This window comes from Phaenicophaeus curvirostris, assembly GCF_032191515.1.
Source record: "Phaenicophaeus curvirostris isolate KB17595 chromosome W unlocalized genomic scaffold, BPBGC_Pcur_1.0 scaffold_35, whole genome shotgun sequence".
Taxonomy (NCBI): Eukaryota; Metazoa; Chordata; class Aves; order Cuculiformes; family Cuculidae; genus Phaenicophaeus; species Phaenicophaeus curvirostris.
The window spans coordinates 1,044,847-1,064,216 of record NW_027206664.1 but is presented as its reverse complement, the minus strand read 5'-3'; the positions used below and the strand labels follow the sequence as shown (position 1 = coordinate 1,064,216).

General features: G+C 46.7%; 1 protein-coding gene and 1 long non-coding RNA gene across 9 annotated transcripts in view; one reads left to right on the top strand and one right to left on the bottom strand.

Annotated features, from left to right (window-relative positions):
- LOC138733828 (CBP80/20-dependent translation initiation factor-like) overlaps window positions 1–19,370 on the top strand; it is a 259,905-nt gene that overhangs the window by 124,132 nt on the left and 116,403 nt on the right. For all 8 annotated transcript variants that reach the window (XM_069881324.1, XM_069881318.1, XM_069881323.1 and 5 more), the window contains one exon: window positions 2,957–3,033. In XM_069881324.1, coding sequence (XP_069737425.1) covers window positions 2,957–3,033 — 77 coding nt within the window. The remainder of the gene's footprint in view (window positions 1–2,956; window positions 3,034–19,370) is intronic.
- LOC138733840 (uncharacterized) overlaps window positions 16,583–19,370 on the bottom strand; it is a 252,031-nt gene continuing 249,243 nt past the window's right edge. Inside the window, exon 3 of the long non-coding RNA XR_011339476.1 lies at window positions 16,583–16,852. This is a non-coding gene — a long non-coding RNA (uncharacterized lncRNA). The remainder of the gene's footprint in view (window positions 16,853–19,370) is intronic.

Genomic DNA, 19,370 nt, shown 5'->3' with positions numbered 1-19,370 from the left:
CCCAGTACCCTTGGTCTTCTCCAGCCACTCCACCCTTCTTACAAGTTACTGAGATTTCCTTTTACATCAGCTTGCTGCACAAAAAAAAGTCGATTTCTCTTCCCTTCCAAATTTAGCTCTGTTTAGGCATCAAAATAGACAAGATTAGGGACCAGTGACTGGTTTTTTTTCCAAACCATTGCCTCATAGCTAGGGCTGAGGAAAAGAACTGCTTGGCTGGAGAGGGGAGATCCTTAATTTTCCTAATGGGAACACAAAGTTCTTCTCCGTTCAGGCACAGGCATGCTCCTTGGATTGAGAGCCTTATTCCCAGTGTAATTAATCTATCTCTCACCTTGATGCTGTCGGGCAGAGGTCTGAGGAAGCACAGGGATGCTCTGCAAGGAGGACATGCAGCAATGCAATACTGTATGTGTGGTTTCTAGCTAGAAAGAGCAGAAAGACAGCTCCTGAGACTTAATGAAGGCTTTGTGTTGAGGAAATTGGTGCCTTAGGTTTTTGTATTCTGCAAAGATTGTTTCATTTTTCAAGGTAATCGTATTTGCACATGTGTCTGCAATGCAGCTTAAATTATTAAAACTACCCCAAGCTTTAGCCTGCTGTGGTAGTACAACACTGGAAACAGTCTCACTGAGTATTGTACTATTATCAGCCTGATTTCCTAAGCTAGCATTACTGATGTGATTGGGCTGTGTGTGTCTGCTCCCTCCCTTTCTTTTCCTATTTGCTTTGTACCCATTGGCTAATTTCAAGTGAATTTTCAGAGGAACTGAGATCTTGGCGATATTAATCTCCTCCTATGCATTCAGTGAAAATAAGTGATCAAGAAAATAAATGATGAGGAAGACTCAAACCACAGGCCTAAGTAATGAAGAAGATTCAGTCTGTTTCTAAACTATTAGACATCAAAAATGCCACACAGAATTAACCATGAGGGAGTTGGCTTGGTTAACTAGGTGAGACTGGTTAACTAGGTGATAACCCAACCACAGCCTCAGGAGAGCAGGTTGCCAGCTTTCCCTACTCCCAAACTACCTCCTCTTAGTCAAAGATTGGCTATGTTTGAGCAGTGAGAAGTGATCTAGGGAGAATGAGAGCTCTTCCTGGTGCTGGGTGAGGGATGTAAGCAGAGGACCACAGAACAATGTGCATCGCTGAGCATATCTTCACTGGATGAGCAAATCTGCAAGAAAGCTAAGGCAACTTCATGTAAAAAAGGCCCTGTACCATTGCTATGAGGGATCATGTAGGATGTGTGGCTGATGTGACACCTCTGGGTATAACGGGTGTTTTAGTGGGAGCGAAGGTTAATTTGGTCACCGAGAGTAGGTACTACTTTCTAATGCCTATGCTAAACTATATGACCATGGCATATCTGATTTTCTCTGAAAGAGTTAATAGTTAAGAAGAAAGTTAAAAGGGAAACTACCTTCTCAGGAAACACACTCGAAGACTACAGCCAAAGCAAGATTCTAATGGGGGCATGCTAGCCAGCAGCAGGACTTAGCTAGGAGCTTGGCGAGTTCTTCATTATTTGACATCTCAAAGAGCGAAGGTCTCCAAAGTGGAAGACTTCAGCTACTGCAGGACCTGTAGGGTTGCTGCAGTAGCAGTTTCTCAAGGCTCATTGCAGGTGGCCAGGCTGAATGGTCAGAATAAGCCCTACTGGTCTTGGACTCTGGTCTGCAAGCCTAAATTCATTACCATCCCCAGCAACCTTTCTCCTCCATTACACCTTCCACCAGAGGAACTCAAAATATTATTATCTCAGTAAAAATTAATTAATGCTAAAATTGACTGTCATTTTTACGGCTTTTCACACAGAGAGAGAGGGACTTTTTTTGAAGTCAGTGTGTTATGTTGCCATGCCAATGAGACAAAGCTGCTGTTCAATGAGACATTCCCACCCAGCCCTTGCTCTTGCCTAGGCTGCTCCCTCATGGACCCTCACACATAGTGATTCACTGCTCTGAGGCTAAGATAGATTAATGGAAATAAAAGGAATGACTTTTACAGGGCTTTATTGCCAGCCAGAGAAGTACAATACTGCATAAATAAAATTCATTATGGTTTTGACAGCTCTGTAGTCTCTGGAAAATAAGTAATACTTTGCACTTGTATAGTGCCTTTCATCCAGGAACCTTAGAGCTCTTTGCTCACATTAATGAAACCTCACAATGCCCATAGTAGGATGGTAAATATAGCATCTCCCTTATCAGATGAACATACCAAGTCAGTGAGTAGGCACCTTCAGTGGGGAGAGGACAAGGCAGCAGCTTGAGTTACACACAGCTCTTCCATTGATATGACTGGGGCAAATCATTTAATCCCCTTGTCATCTCAGTTGTTTCCAGTAGGTGGATGCCACTCCTCCTTTCCCCAGGGTTGACTAGCTCATGGTGGGCAGGCTCAGTGAGGTGCCCATGACATGGTCATTGACTTGCTAATGGCATGGGGGCACAACCCCAACAGACCTGCCAGCTATGGCTCATCTTCCCTTACTCCAATATCCTCAAATTGCTGCTGGTCATCATCCCTTTACAGACATTTTTACAGCTGAGTTTTAGATAAATATATAAATATGAAGGAAACTACCTAGTGAAAATGGAGGAATTAGGTGCAGGAGTGTCAGTGGTGTCATGTGTGATGTGGGTGAATTCCCTATAGATGGTGTATATTGGGATCCACCAATATCTGCCCTGTGTGGTTTCTTCCATACAGAAATTGCAGATAACTCTGTTTCCTTCTCAGTACACCAGCTCTGAGAGGGTATAAGAAGTCTGTGGATTTCCAGATCTAGTTTGATAGGGTCCGAGATGTAAGGATGTTTGGATGGGAACTGGTTCTTTTATCAGTCTTGCACGTAGGGTGTACAGCTTTCTCGTGCTCTGACCCCTTACATATCAATGCCTCCTGTACTCTGGAGCTGACTGTTGCTTTTCCATTTGTTTTACAGAGTTACCGTCCGTTGCCTCATGAAGATGAAATCGCACAAACCAAAAAACTGTTCAGAAGGAGGAGAAATGACCGGAAGTAGGTGAAACCTTCCTTTAATACTTTTTTAATCTTCTCTTCCTCATTGCACATCTCCTCCGACCCCATCTCATGGAGTGTCTTTGGACAATATTGCTGTTTAGCAGCTGCCAGTGTTGGGTTAATGCATAAACCTTTATCTGAGCACTAACATCCTGAAAATGCAGAGTCTGTCCATCCTCCTGGTTTGTCTTTAATTCTGGGATATGTCCTATATTGCTCCAGGAGTATCTTAAGGACCTCATCTTCCTCTTAAACTTTTTCCAGCATAGCCATATCCCCCCACTTGTATTGGAAGAGGCATCTGGCAAGTTATTATCTGTAAAAGCTTTGAGTCCTTGTCACTTGCTTCCTCTCTTTTGATTGAAAAGCAAAAATTGCTGACTTTCAGGGTCTCTTGCAAAGTGAATATGGTTGAGAGGAGATTGCAACAAGCTTCAGATGCATGTCTGCGTGAAGGAGGGAATGTGCTAAATAGGCTACTGAGTTCCTATGGCACTGGTGATTTCAGTCCATTGAGTTAATTTAATTGTGTCAATTGGATATTTAATTGCGTAAATTGCATATTTAATTATATGAGGGCATCTAGAGTCCTTGAAAGGAATCATAACTGTGGTTAAATCTGAAAATAATCAGGGAATAAGGGAGTTAGTTGTACATGCAGATTTGTTTCTGCTTGCATGTTCTGCTGTGGCTGAGACAACACAACTGCGGCAATAAAGCTTTATTAAAACCATGCATTTGCAAGGTTAATGTTATTGAACAGGAGAAAAAGTGGCCATTTTTTTTCTCCTAGGGTGATCTGAAATTTGTGTCTGAGCTGTGATATCTCATGGGGAGATTTTTGGGGAAATCCTACAGACACTTGTAATAGCAGTTGGAATGTGTCCTCAAATGTCCCCGTCACATCTTGACTTATGAACAGCCATTATGCAGTTAACGCTTTGCTCCAAATTTTATGGAGCAACAAAAAACAACTGAAAAGAGTTTGCTCAGGCATCCTAGAAACATTCTTCTGTGGGCAGGGCTTTTGTCAGCAGTAAACTCCATTTTCTATCCTCTTTGGGGCTCCCTCCTTTTTTCCGGTATGCAGTTTAAGCAAATTTTGTTTTGTGATTTAGGAAAAAAAAAGAGCTTGTTTTAGCTGAGTTGCAGCCCTGTGATCACCAAAACATAGTTAAAACCAAGATGAAGTCTGCTTGTGTTGCAAGAGCAAACTGAATGGGCTTCCTTGAAGCGCTGGGCTGATCTCCCTGAGGTTGGAGCATCCTGTTCCCATCTCAGCTCACTGAGCAGATCTTCCTCCACTATCCAAAGAGAGCATCATGCTATGGGAGAGGAGGCCTACAGAGCCAAGGGGTCTCCTGCCTGAAACCCCATGCACAAAGCTGTGCTGGACCAGAGCCATGGAACTGCATGTTGGTTCTTTCCTCTCATCTGAAAAACAGCCTGTCTGAAGGATCATGCCAGGCAAAAAAGTTGTTGAGTACCTCAGCCTTCTCCTTGTCTGTTGATATGAGGTCACCATTTTCCATTCATCAGTTGGGGTACGCTTTCTTTAACCTCCCTTTTCTGGTTGACATACCTGTAGAAGCCCTTCTTGTTAGTCTTCACTTCCCTTGCTAAGTTCAGTTCCAGCTGTGCCTTGGCCTTCCTGACCCCATCCCTACACAACTGGGCAGCGTCTCTATACTCTTCCCAGGTTCCCTGTCCCTGCTTGCACTGCCTGTGCAGTTCCCTCTTGCTCTTCAGTCTGACCAGCAGATCTCGACTCAGCCACATGGAAAGAAGAGGTGGGAGCAATGAGTTTCTTGTGCTTTCCCCACCTCCCCTCGGCATACCTCAAATACCGGTGGCTTTTGACAACAGGATGAGAGAAATGTCCCCAAATTTTCTCTTACATTGTATCAATTTGCTTCCTACTGTTAGCTTGGCTTTACACTTAAATGATCAGGAAAAAACAATCTGTATTATTTTTTTCTCTTTTTTTTGGTGTCGTTTTCTGATTTTAATTAGATTAAAGTCTAGGGGAGGCAGAAACATCTTCCTTCCCTGGAGAGCCCCAGGTGGCTGTCAGGGATAGTTTCCTCTTCCTGAAGCAGGAAGGTTGTGTAAGTGCTGCTGACCCCTCCTGCTTGTGCCCACGCCAAAAAAAAAGGGTTAGCTGAGGTAAATTCACAGGGGTGAGCACCCCTGTCCTGCCTCTGCTCAAAGTCTGGCTCATCCCAGTGGGCCACCACGTTGCTGAGGGGCCTCTTGGGGCTCATCCAGCCTGTCCACGTGGCCCCAGACAGGGCCTGTAGGACCACAAGTGTGGTCCTACACGAAGACAGCCCAAAGGACAGTCACAGCAGGCTCAGGGCCAAGCAGGGAACATCCCAGATCTGCTGGTGGCTCCACTAACAAGCCTAGGCAAGCTGTGATATATTTCTTTTCCCATTATATTTGATTTACAGTCCCTCAGGGACACTCAGCCAAATACAGTGATTAGTTCAACTAATTAGGCTGCTTTTCTTCTTGTGGCAAACTGCTTTTGTGAAGGGTTTTCAATAGCCATGCTGCTTGGGGCAATGTTCCTGTACAATTTCCTTTCAAAACGCCATAAAGTGTACTCTACCACTTTACCCTGTCATAATACATCACAGGAATCAGCTTTGCTCAGCTTACTCTTTAAAGGGCAAGATCTTCTCATTCAGGGAGGAGGTATGGGGTTGGCTGGGAGTTGCAGGACTGCAGGATACTGGAGTGAGATGGAGCCATTAGCAGGGGAGGGATTCGAGGTGATATGAGAGGTAAAGCAGAAGTTTTCTGCTGTTGTTTTTTTTTTGCTGTTTGTTAATACAAGGTTCCAGGGTCACCCAGGGAAGTGAAGGACAAAATAAACTTGAAAGCCCATAGAAGGAAATGCTGATTCATACTTGTCTGCTAGTTCAGCCTTGCCTGGCAGAGGCTGAGAGTGGATGTGGATGCTCTCGAGGTTTGTCTCCATCAAGACCACTTGCCGTCTTTGCACCACATTCTGGGGTCAGTGAATAGGACACAGCATGGCATGGAGCTGTAATCGTCCAACACCATCCCTGTGCAGTAATCTCAGCCCTGGTACCTACAGGGCACAGATGATCAAATAGTTCTGCAGAAACTATCTGAAGTTCAGCCAAGCTTCTATCTAGCATCAGTCCTGAACTGTCTCATCTAAGAGTGATTTGCCTGCCCCAGCACCATCCCCAAGAGTTGAATGCATAGGATCTTCCATTAGCCAAGCAGTCCATGTGTATCAGAGATAATAAATAGAGGTCCATTGTTGGATGTTACATATATAAACAAATTATATATATATATAAAGTATTGTACACTTGAACCTTAAAGTAGTGAATTAGCTTAAGCAACAATACTTCACCAGCTTGCATTGAGAAAGTAGGTGACTCTGTTAGATAAGTAAAGCAGTGAATTAGCTTAAGCCATAACTCTTAGTCAGTTTGTGGTGAGAAAGTATGTGACTGTTTGTACTTAACTAGGCAGATAACTGTCAGAGAATTGGATAAAAAAGTAGAAAAGCGGTTGGAACTGCCTGGTATTTACAACACCTTGAAGCAGAGCCCAAGGAGCATGAGTAGCCAGGAAAGGTGGCATGGGAATAGGGCCTAGTGTCGAAATCACTGTTAGTGTGGGACAAATAGCAAGTTGGCACTCAGCTGCTCACACGCTGGCCATGCCAGGGGCGGGTGATGCTGCTAACCCTTTTTGCAGTCCCAGAGAAGAGCTGGGCTGGATGGGTGAGTTGAGAAAGAATACATGCACATCTTTGAACTGGGTAAGTAAGGTAGAGTAGTTGGTATTTAGCATCCATCAGGGAGTTTGGTTTGCCTGTCACCCGTGTCTCAATCTGTGATGGGCTGAATAGGGCTTTTCCACCCAGCTACTTGTTTCTGGCACTGTGATCAGTGCTAAGCCATTGCACATTGAGGATGTTAGTGTAAATACGCCTAGCCATGAGTCACTCCTGAAAGCAGATGATGTGACTGTGATCCTGCTGGCAAAACACACCACAAAAGGCAATGCCATATTTACAGCTCCTTTCCTGACACTAGGAAAGACTAAAAGGATTTTGCATTTCACGTGATATGGGGAAAATGTACTTCTGTAAATACTCTGTAGTCTCAAGACTAATGAAAGGAGAAAAATAAATCTTTGTGGGTTCAACAGAACATACTCCACATAAGCAGGACTTCAGGAGATGCATATCCATTACTGTTCTCCATAACTGCTCCATCCTCCTTGTGTGCCTAGCTAAAGGCATGGTGTAGAAGGATTAAAAGATACCCATTTCAGCAAAATTAATCCTTTCCTTTCATTGTTCCTTTTTTTAACACCAGGAGGCAGTGGCAGGAGAGAGCCAGGTGGGTTTCCCAGCTGCAGGGTTGTCACCTCTCTTTTGAAAGCGGTTTTTGTCATTACATAAAAGCTCTACAACACAAGTGTCTCTATTCCCTTTTTTTTTTTTTTTTATGATCTTGGTGACTGAAGTGACCCCTGTCCTGCAGACTAAATTTAACCTGAATTGCCAAGCTGCCAGTAGACTTTACGGCATCAGGAAACTTTTGCAGGTTGTTTTTGTCTGCAGCTAATTGAAACACTTCATGTACCACTGGCAAAATATTTTACTGTTATAAAACCTCAATAGAAATGTGATGGCCTGCTGAATAAGCTTATGGTCTTATGATATTATTTCACAGAAATCAAAATAATTACTCCAGAAAAATGAAAAATAAAACATCCAAAACTTCAGTGTGTGCCTTTGGTAGAGGGACATCTGATTTCATCAAAATCAGTATATTGGTTTCATTAGTAATTGGTGTGTCCAAAGCCCTGGGGGGGCAAATGAGAGACCTCATTTCAGTTCTCGCCTTTACCAGAGACCACTGAGATTTACCTCCATGATCACATGTGCTATTTCAGATGTCCTAGCATATCATGAAATCCATTGAAGGGGCTAATGGACACCAGACCTGCACCAAAATGGGGTGGAAGCCAGACAAGATGCCATAAAGCATCTCCAGCGACACCACAATCTGAATCCTACCACATGTCCATAACTAGAGTTGACTGTCTATGAACTCGATGCCAAAGTTCCCATTATACTCAGAGGGGATGTAGTTGGTGGAGTTTGGAGAATGGTTCATCTCAGCATGAAGCAGGCATTTGACCACTTGTACTGTTTGAGCTGCCACGGAATTTAGATCCCCACCTCACATTTGGTCTTTTACATTGCAGACACCTAACATTAGGCAATATGAACCCATCCTCTGCAGGATGCTATGTAAACCCCTCTCTGTGTCCATGTTATCTATGCATTAAATGCATCTTGCTGTTGTAATCTATTTAGGGAACAGTTGTCCTGTATGCTAAACAGGTATGCACAGGGCCTGAGGGTCTCCACCATGGCACTCTAGCAAAAGAACTGCACAAAACTGAACTTGGTGAACAGCCCTACTATAATCCGATGCTGTGTGGAGAGGAGGAGAATTCTCCTTCCCCTGGTACAAGGTTGGGATTCCCAAAGGCGGCAAAAACAGGTGCTTGGAGAGCCCTGGAAAGCTTCTCACTGAGATCTTCTGGACCCCATGTAAGAAAAATTAGTCTGACCATCTGATGAGAATAGGTTTCCTTAAATTATTTCACCTTCCCATGTCGACCAGAACCAAAGAAGTCCTGGCTGGTGCAGCACCTGGAGCAGACTTAATTTTCTGCCAGGTGGCCACCATGGTCTTTGTTCCCTTCCAGCTGGCCTCCAGCCCCTCTCTTTGCCCTCCCTGCTCACTCGAACTGCCGCTCAAACTGCCCTGTTTTTCTAACACGCCCCGCACTTTTCTAACATACCCCGCACCTGTTTGCCACGCTCCTGTTTGTGGCGCTCTGGGTTGCGGTACTCCCTAGGGGCCGTTTAAATCTCCCACAATAGCTGCTGGGACCACCCCTGTACATCAGGCACCACGTGGGAGCTGACACTTCTGGGTGTCAGGAGCCAAGAGCTGCCCACCCCGCTCCCTTCTGGGTTTTCCTGGGCTTTCCCTGGCTCTGGCAAGAACCTCACTGCCACAAGCTGTCACCCCGCTGCAATACTCACCGTCCTGCTGCTGGATGTCGCCGAAAGAGCTTAAAATCATTACCCTCATCCTGTCCCTGCACTCCCTGATAAAGAGTCCCTCTACAACTTTCCTGTACGCCCCCTTTAAGTACAGGAAGGCTGCTAAAAGGTCTCCCTGGAGCCTTCTCTTCTCCAGGCTGAACAACCCCAACTCTCTCAGCCTGGCCTCATATGGGAGGTGCTCCAGCCCTCTGATCATCTTTGTGGCCCTCCTCTGGACTCACTCCAACAGATCCATGGTTTTCCTGTGCTGGGGACTCCAGAACCCAACACAGTACTCCAGGTGGGGTCTCATGAGAGCAGAGCGGGAGAATCACCTCCCTCACCTGCTGGTCACACTTCTTTTGATGCAGCCCAGGCTATGGTTGGCCTTCTGGGCTGCAAGCACACATTGCTGGTTCATGTTGAGCTTCTCATACACCAGCACACCCAAGTCCTTCTCCTCCAGGCTGCTCTCAATCCATTCTTCGCCCAGACTGTATTTGTGCTTGGGATTGCCCTGACCCAGGTGCAGGACATTGCACTTGGCCTTGTTGAACCTCATGAGATTATCACAGACCCACCTCTCCAGCCTGTGCAGGTCCCTCTGGATGGCATCCCTTCCCTCCAACGTTCTGACCGTGCCACACAGCTTGGTGTCATCGGCAAACTTGCTGACGGTGCCCTCAATCCCACTGTCCATGTCTATGACAAAAATGCTAAACATCACCGGCTCCAATACCGACCCCTGAGGAACGCCACTTGTCACCAGCCTCCACTTGGACATTGAGCCGTTGACCACCACTCTTTGAGTGCGACCATCCAGACAATTCCTTATCCACAGAGTGGTCCATCCATTAAATCCATGTCTTTCCAGTTTAGAAACAAGGATGTTGTACGGGACAGTGTTGAATGCTTTGCACAAGTCCAGGTAGATGATGTTGGTTACTCTGCCCTTACCCACCAATGCTGTAGCCCCATCATAGAAGGTGACCAAATTTGTCAGGCACGATTTGCCCTTAGTGAAGCCATGTTGGCTGTCACCAATCACCTCCTTACTGTCCATGTGCCTTGGCAGAGTTTCCAGGAGGATGTGCTCAATGATCTTGCCAGGCACAGAGGTGAGACTGACCAGCCTGTAGTTCCTCGGGTCTTCCTTTTTAACTTTTTTTTTTGTTTTTTTTTAATAGGAGTTATGTTTCCCCTTTTCCAGTCAATGGGAACTTCACCAGACTGCCATGAATTCTCAAATGTGATGGATAGTGACTTAGCAACTTCATCTGCCAGCTCCATCAGGACCCATGGGTCCATCTCATCAGATCCCATGGACTTGTGCACCTTCAGGTTCCTTAGATGATCTCACACCCGATCCTCTCATACAGTGGAGGGGTCTTTGATCTCCCAGTCCCTGCCTTTGCCTTCTGTCTCTTGGGCAGTGTGACTTGAGCACTTGCTGGCGAAGACTGAGGCAAGAAAGTTATTGAGTACCTCAGCCTGGGCAACCATGTCTCACATTTCCTTCCAGAGAGGGCCCACATTTTCCCTAGTCTTCCTTTTGTCACTGACATATCTACAGAAGCTTTTCTTGTTGTCCTTGACCAGATTTATTTCTATCTGGGCTTTCGCTTTCCTAACCTGACCCCTGGCTGCTCGGACAATTGCTCTGTATTCCTCCCAGGCTACCTGCCCTTGCCTGCATCCTCTGTAGGCTTCCTGTGTGAGTTTGAGTTTTTTCCAGGAGTTCCTTGTTCATCCATGTAGGCCTCCTGGCATTTTTGCCTGACTTCCTCTTTGTTGGGTTGCGTTGCTCCTGAGCTTGGAGGAGGTGATCCTTGAATATTAACCAGCTTTCTTGGGCCTCTCTCCCCTCCGGGTCTTTACCCCATGGTACCCTACTGAGCAGATCCCCAAAGAGGCCAAAGTCTGCCCTCCTGATGTCCAGGGTAGTGAGTTTGCTATGCAACAATTCAAAAAAAATCTTCTAGGCCTGCTGAAAACACCTAAGCAGTGATGCTGTTAAAATAATAGTCACCATCTTGCTTAAGGTTTAGAAATTTTGAACCAATGGTGAAGGACAAGCCATGTTTTCAGGAACAACTGCACTAAAGGTGCATCTCAGAAAAGAATCATAGAATATCTCAAGTTGGAAGGATCTCATAAGGATCATTAAGTTCAGCTTCTGGCGTCACTCCTGTCCCCTCCCATTCTGAGTCAGACCTGCTGCTCACTCTTAAGGAGCCCACCCTTTTCCCCCTCTGAGAGAGGTGGGGTAGGGTGGGGAAGGGAACCCTCTCTCTTGCTGCACTTTCTGCCACCACAGGTTGCTGCATTAAGGAAAGTCCCCCAGTGTGATTCCTCTGCTCTGGACCCCTTTGTCTTGATGGCGAATGTGTTTACATTCAGAGAAAACTTCCCACGTGAGTAAAAAAGTCATTGCTGACAGTTTCTTCATCCTTCCCTTCCACAAGGTCCAGCAGAGAACTTATTTTGCAGTGAGATGCAAAATGGCTGAACAGACACACTACTGACAATTTGAGATTCACAGCTCCAACCCTGGGTGACGAGGCAGATTTTTCTGAGAAAGTCTTTTACAAGTAGCAGCAGGAGGCAAACCCATCTTTAAAACAGGATAGAGGAAAGCCCTCTCTTGCTCTTGTGACCGTTAACACTTGAGTTGCCTTTTCTGTTTGTCTTCACTGAGGTTTCTGACATCACCCTGAACCATAGGGAGCTCAAGAGCTCAGGCTCTGAAATGTCCCCAACCCTGGTCGCTGGGCTGGGTTTCTGCTGCACTAGGTGGGGAATAAGGACAAATGGGACCTCACCTCTTTCCCTCTTTCTTCCCCTCGGTCTGTCTCATTTATTCAGGTGGCTTCACCTTTTTAAGCCCCTTCAGTGAGGATTTTCACAATGTTGGGATTTGCATACTCAAACGTTAGATTTGCAATTCCAACTGTTGGGCTTTGCAAACCCTTGGACAAAGGGATTTGATTTGGAGCACGTGCTTTTAATTAGCAGAATTGCAATATGCAGGAAAATACAAGCATCCCTGCAGATGTAAATACTTTTGGGGTGAGAAATGTTGATGCTGGCAAAATAAACCCTCTAGGAATCATAGAATCATAGAATAACGAGGTTGGAAGAGACCCACCGGATCATCGAGTCCAACAAAGCAAACATCTACAACTCATGGGCACTTCAGCACTGCAACTCAACTGCAATTCAATGGCTTGGCCCACAGGTGAAGAAGGACAAATTCTGAAGGCATTTACCTCCCTGAGGCAGGTATAAATGGGGCAGACAAGGACTCGAAAGGGCTCTCCAGTGCTGCTCCTCATGGTGCCAAAGACTTCGCAGAGAAAGGTGATGAACCCCAGCCAGTGCTCCACATCCTGCTGCTGCAACTCCTCCCGCATGGTGAAATCCTTCTGCAAGAGGGACAGAGACAACAAGCTGCATCAGCAAAACTGCATTGCCATGGAAAGGCAATGGCTATCTAGAGAGAGAATTAGGAGGAAATTGAGATTCAAGGTGAGGGGAGGAAGACAGACAGACTGACCCTTTAGTAACAGTGGTGAGATTACTCAGTGTACATGGAGTGGCTGGAATTTCAACACAGCAAAGCCACCAGAAAGCAATTACTCTAGAAATCTCACCAAACTCTGCAATAACTGTCATGGCTTGCACTAGACATGGCATCCCCCATGCCCTACCCTCCCCCTTGGGCAGACATAGGGACTCTTCCATTTGCAAAACCAAGGTCAAATAAATCAGCAACAAAGAGGTTAAATGAAATGCAGGGGAAACACAGTGACTGTTGGTGGCCATATTTGGCTTGGTGGTCCAGGTGAACCTGCCCAAGCTGTTCATTCCAGTATCTTCAGCAGACCCAGTGTCCGGCCGTGGACGTCCTAATGGCCTGGATGCTCCTTGGGGTCTCATGAAATTATGGCAGAGACTGGCTCCCTGTCTAACCAGAAGAAGATCAGGGTAGCCCAGGCTTGGCATTAAAAGGTCACCCTGCTCCTGAGCTTATGTTTGCCGTGACCAAGGATTAACTGAATGACATGATTTATGGTGCAACATCAGGAGGAAGCGTGCAGGGAGATAGCTGCCTCCTCATCAGTCCTCCAGCTGGGGAGAAAAACAAGGGTTTGCCTGAAGGCAGGATATGAAAAGGGATGTGTGTGTTGGGGGTACATAGCGAAGAGCAAGGGAAACAGAAAAGAAAATAAAAGCCTTTCAAGAAGAGTTCCCTGGGCTCTCAGTGATGCTGCAGACCTTGCAAGATGTTCCACACGACTTTGCTTGTCTGTCTCCATAGTGACCTTTCCTCAATATTAAAATTGGTAGATACTAAGTAGGGGAAATTTAAAGAACAGGACAAGTTCGTTCTCAACACCATGTGTTCCCAGTGCAGGTTGTACAACATTTAAAATCCAGCAACTAAATAAATTATCTTATATCTTTTTCATCTCAGTTTATTCCTACTGCCTGAGACAAAGGGTTTTGCTGGTGCAAATGCTCTGACCTGCATCTGCACACCGCAAAGCCAGGGAGATATAAAAGCCACCATACCAAAGATCTCTCTCATAGCCCAGAAAACACATGGCAGATCTTTCTTTTGAAACAAAATTAAGTAAAGCAGCTACTAAAGAAAGCCAGACAAAAGCATAACAATCATTTTCACGACACAAACATATGCATAGAAGATCCAAACAAGACAGGAGCTATTTATATGCTTCATTACAAAAGGAAAAAAAAGACATTTGCATATGCAGGAAAAAGAATTGTAAAATAACCAAGACACTTACTATCCAAACAGTGATGACTAATTCCTCTCTGTACCCATTTCTAGAAGACAATTGCCCAACTGCATCTGCGACTGTGAAGTCAACTTGCAGCCAAATCCTGTCGGGTCTTTTTTTGACTCTCTGGGGGAGTTTGCAGAGTTTGTCTTTTCATTACCCAGATGGTCTCAGGGCGATGATGGAGGAGAGAGTGATTTGGCAGCTCAGGTTATTACACCAGGGTTACTGAATTACTCGTTCTAGAGTTTTCACATAAATTTTAATTAAAAAAAAAAAGTAAAAGAGAGATCACCTCCTGACTACTGAGAAATTAAAAAAACAAGCGAGAGCAACCTAAGCCCCTCATCTGCACCAATGGGAACCTCCAGTCTTGCCCACCTGCAGGGCCACCCACTGGCCACCTCTGACGTGGGACAAAAAACACCCCTTGCACCCTGGAGATCTTCCCTGATGCCCCAAGGCCTCTCCATCCCCTGGCAGTGGTCACTGAGCTGTCCCCTGCATCTCACACAGCATTCTACCTGGCTCCAGCCCCTGAGCTATCCTGCCCCTCCTGGGCTGGATGCCCACCAGCAGCTCCCTTGTCCTGCCTGAGAAGGTCCACACTGATGAGCTTGGGGAACTGGGATCTCTGAGGCATGCTGCTCCTCATGCATGCCCATTCCTAGCAGCTTGGGATAATCGCATAGGCTCTGTGGTCCCAGGTTACTGGGAAAGAATAAAAACCACTGCAGAAAACTTCTCCTTCCTGTTTCTACTTCAAACACATTGCCCTGCTCTGCAGCCTTGCAAGAGAGAAAAATGAAACTTCAATATTTTGTCTTTTAAAAAACTATTTTCTGCAAGAAAAATCCACCAAACCAAGCAACCAACAAAAAATTTCCATAAAACAACCATCAAACCAAACTCATCAGGCTTGGGATGAGAGCTGGGCAGGAAGGGACGCCACCAACCATCACACTCTTTTTTTTCCATCCTATGGCACCTGGTGCGCAATGCCACTCAGCAGAGACATCAATGAACATTCTGCCCCCAACTTTGTAGCTGAAGAAAAAGATCCTTGCAAAAGAAAAGGGACTGGCATCTTCTCTCAATCACCCCCAAGTCATGAAAACATTTGTGCAGACTTTGATGGACACCTATGAAGGATGGGAGCAGAGGACAGAACTTGGGGTGGATGCAGAGGTCACCATGAACATTTTGACCCAAAACGTGATAATGCAGTGGGAATAATTTTGCTCCATTTGCAGCTTCAAGTTGGGTCAAATTTATCCGCTACCCATGGAGCGACTCCCTGGGACCAAAAGGAGAACGTTTCATAGAATCATAGAATCATAGAATAACCAGGTTGGAAGAGACCCACTGGATCATCGAGTCCAACCATTCCTATCAAACACTAAACCATGCCCCCTAGCACCTCGTCCACCCGTGCCTTAAACACCTCCAGGGAAGGTGACTCAACCACCTCCCTGGGCAGCCTGTTCCAATGCCCAATGACCCTTTCCGCGAAGAATTTTTTCCTGATGTCCAGCCTGAACCTCCCCTGGAAGAGCTTGAGGCCATTCCCTCTTGTCCTGTCCCCCGTCACTTGGGAGAAGAGGCCAGCACCCTCCTCTTTACAACCTCCTTTCAGATAGTTGTAGAGAGCAATGAGGTCACCCCTCAGCCTCCTCTTCTCCAGGCTAAACAACCCCAGATCCCTCAGCCATTCCTCGTAAGACTTGTTCTCCAGCCCTCTCACCAGCTTTGTTGCACTTCTCTGGACTTGCTCCAGAGCCTCAACATCCTTCTTGTGGTGAGGGGCCCAGAAGTTAACACAGGATTCAAGGAGCGGTCTCACCAGTGCCGAGTACAGAGCGAGAATGACCTCCCTGAACCTGTTGGTCGCTCCATTTCTGATACAAGCCAAGATGCCATTGGCCTTCTTGGCCACCTGGGCACACTGCTGGCTCATGTTCAGTCAGCTGTCAATCAACACCCCCAGGTCCCTCTCCTCCAGGCAGCTTTCTAGCCAGACTTCTCCTAGTCTGTAGCACTGCATAGGGTTGTTGCGCCCCAAGTGCAGGACCCAGAATTTGGCCTTGTTAAACCTCATGCCATTGGTCTCAGACCAGATATCCAGCCTGTTCAGATCCCTTTGCAGAGCCTCCCTGCCCTCCAGATCAACACTTCCACCCGGCTTCGTGTCATCCTCAAACTTGCTAAGGGTGCACTCGATGCCTTCATCCAGGTCATTGATAAAGACATTGAACAGGGCTGGACCCAGCACCGAGCCCTGGGGAACCCCACTTGTCACTGGCCTCCAGCTGGATTTAACACCATTTACCACCACTCTCTGGGCCCGGCAGGCCAACCAGTTGTCCACCCAGGAGAGTGTGCGCCTCTCCAGGCCAGAGGCTGACAGTTTCTCAAGCAGAATGCTGGGAGGAACTGTGTCAAAGGCTTTTCTGAAGTCCAGGAAGACCACATCCACAGCCTTTCCCTCATCCAGCAGCCGAGTCACTTTGTCATAGAAGGCGATCGGGTTAGTTTGGCAAGACCTGCCTTTCGTGAACCCATGTTGATTGGGCCTGATCACCCGGTTCTCTTGCATGTGCTTCATGATAGCACTCAAGATCACCTGCTCCATGATTTTCCCTGGCACTGAGGTCAGACTGACAGGCCTGTAGTTTCCTGGGTCCTCCCTGCGACCCTTCTTGTAGATGGGCACAACATCAGCCAGCCTCCAGTCCAGTGGGACTTCCCCAGTCAGCCAGGACTGTTGGAAGATGATGGAAAGGGGTTTGGCCAGCACATCCGCCAGCTCCTTCAATACCCTTGGGTGGATCCCATCCGGCCCCATAGACTTGTGGGTGTCTAGCTGGGCAAGCAAGTCTCTAACTGCCTCCTCTTGGATCATGGGAGCCTCATTCTGTTCCTCTAACTCCTGGGTTTGTACACAAAGGGAACAACTTTCCTTACTATTAAAGACTGAGGCAAAGAAGGCATTAAGTACCTCACCCTTTTCCTCATCCCCGGTCACCGTTGTTTTTTCTGCATCCTATAGGGACTGTATATTCTCTCCATTCCTCCTTTTGTTGTTAATATATTTATAGAAGGATTTTTTTTATTGTCTTTCATGGACTTAGTCAATTTAATTTCTAGTTGGGCCTTAGCCCTCCTGATTTTTTCCCTGCACGATCTCACTTCCCTCCTGTAGTCCACCCAAGACGCCTGTCCCTTCTTCCAAAGCTCATAGACCCTCGTCTTCTTTCTGATGTCTCTCAAAATCTCCCTACTCAACCAAGCTGGTTTTTTTCCCCCGCCGGCTCCTTTTCCGGAACATGGGGATGGCTTTCTCTTGAGCTGCTAGGATTTCCTTTTTGAAGAGCTCCCAGCCCTCGTGGGCTCCCTTGCCCTTAAGGACTGTCTCCCATGGGACTTTGCCAACCAGCCTTCTGAACAGTCCAAAGTCTGCCCTCTGGAAGTTTAATGCGACTGTCCTGCTAGCCACCCTCTTCACCTCACCTAGAACTGAAAACCCTATCATCTCGTGATCGCTTTGTCCCAGGCGTCCTCCGACCGCCACATCCCCCGCAAGGCCTTCTCTGTTGACAAACAGCAGGTCCAGGAGGGCGCCTTCCTTTGTTGGTTCCCTCACCAGTTGTGCGAGGAAGTTGTCTTCCGCGCACTCCAGGAACCTCCTGGACTCCTTCCTTTCTGCTCTATTGTACTTCCAGCAGATATCTGGAAGATTGAAGTCTCCCACAAGAACAAGAGGCATTGATCTAGAGACTATCCCCAGCTGTTTATAGAAGAGCTCATCAGCTGCTTCTCCTTGGCTGGGTGGTCTGTAACAGACTCCCATCACAATATCTGCCTTCTTGTTGGCTCCTCTGATTTCAACCCACAGGCACTCAGTCCCATCCTCACCGTAATCGAGCTCGAGGGTATCAAAGCACTCTCTAACATAGAGGGCTACCCCGCCTCCTCTCCTACCCTTCCTGTCCTGCCTGAAAAGTTTATACCCCACCATAGCTGCACTCCAGTTATACGAGTCATCCCACCACGTTTCCATGATGGCATCTTATTCTCCTTGCCCTACAACAGCTTCCAACTCCTCCTTCTTATTGCCCATGCTGCGTGCATTGGTGTAAATGCACTTCAGCTGGGCTGGCGAACCTTCAGCCCTCATAAAGGGAATAGTGTTCATTCCCAATTGAATGGTCCTTGGAATAACTGACACCTCGGTGTCAGTTTCATCCTTACCGTCACCACATGTACTCGCCTCCACTTGCTCTGTGGTGACATACTGGCAGTCCTCACCAGCACACCATCTCTTAGTCACTGGAGTTCCACTTCCAGGCTCACTCCCAACTAGCCTGGTCTCGTCCCCCTCCCCCTTCACATCTAGTTTAAAGCTCTGTTTATGAGCCTAGCTAGATTTTTAGTAAGGACTTTAGTCCCCCTAGGAGATAGGTGTTCCCCATCCCTAGTAAGAAAGCCTAGGGGTGCATGGGCCACCCCGTGATCAAAGAACCCAAAGCCTCTCTCCTCACATCAGGCACAGAGCCAGGTATTAATCAAGTGCTTCTTTTTGACTTCTTGCTCCTCATTCCTTAGCAATAGAATGGAGCTAAACACTACCTGTGCCCCAGAGCCCTCCATCATTCTCCCCAGAGACCTGAAGTCTCTCTTGATTGCTTTCACCTTTCTGCGCTGTGTCATCATTTCCTATATGAAATACAACCAGTGGGTAATAACCCATTTTTTGTTATCTTTCACAGACTTTGCCAATCTGATTTCTAGCTGAGCCTTAGCCCTTCTGATTTTTTTCTCTACACAATCTCACTTCCCTCCTGCAGTCCACCCAAGAGGCCTGTCCCCTCTTCCAGAGCCCATAAACATTTCTCTTCTTGATATCACTCAAGATCTCTCTGTTCAACCAAGCTGTTTCTTTTCCCCTGCCGGCTTTTTTTCCGGAACATGTAAATATGTCACTGACATATCTACAGAAGGTTTTCTTGTTGTCCTTGACCAGTTTTATTTCTATCTGGGCTTTCGCTTTCCTAACCTGACCCCTGGCTGCTCGGACAATTGCTCTGTATTCCTCCCAGGCTACCTGCCCTTGCTTGCATCCTCTGTAGGCTTCCTGTGTGAGTTTGAGTTTTTTCCAGGAGTTCCTTGTTCATCCATGTAGGCCTCCTGGCATTTTTGCCTGACTTCCTCTTTGTTGGGTTGCGTTGCTCCTGAGCTTGGAGGAGGTGATCCTTGAATATTAACCAGCTTTCTTGGGCCTCTCTCCCCTCCGGGCCTTTACCCCATGATACCCTACTGAGCAGATCCCCAAAGAGGCCAAAGTCTGCTCTCCTGATGTCCAGGGTAGTGAGTTTGTCGCGCACCTTCCTTGCTGCTCTAGGGAT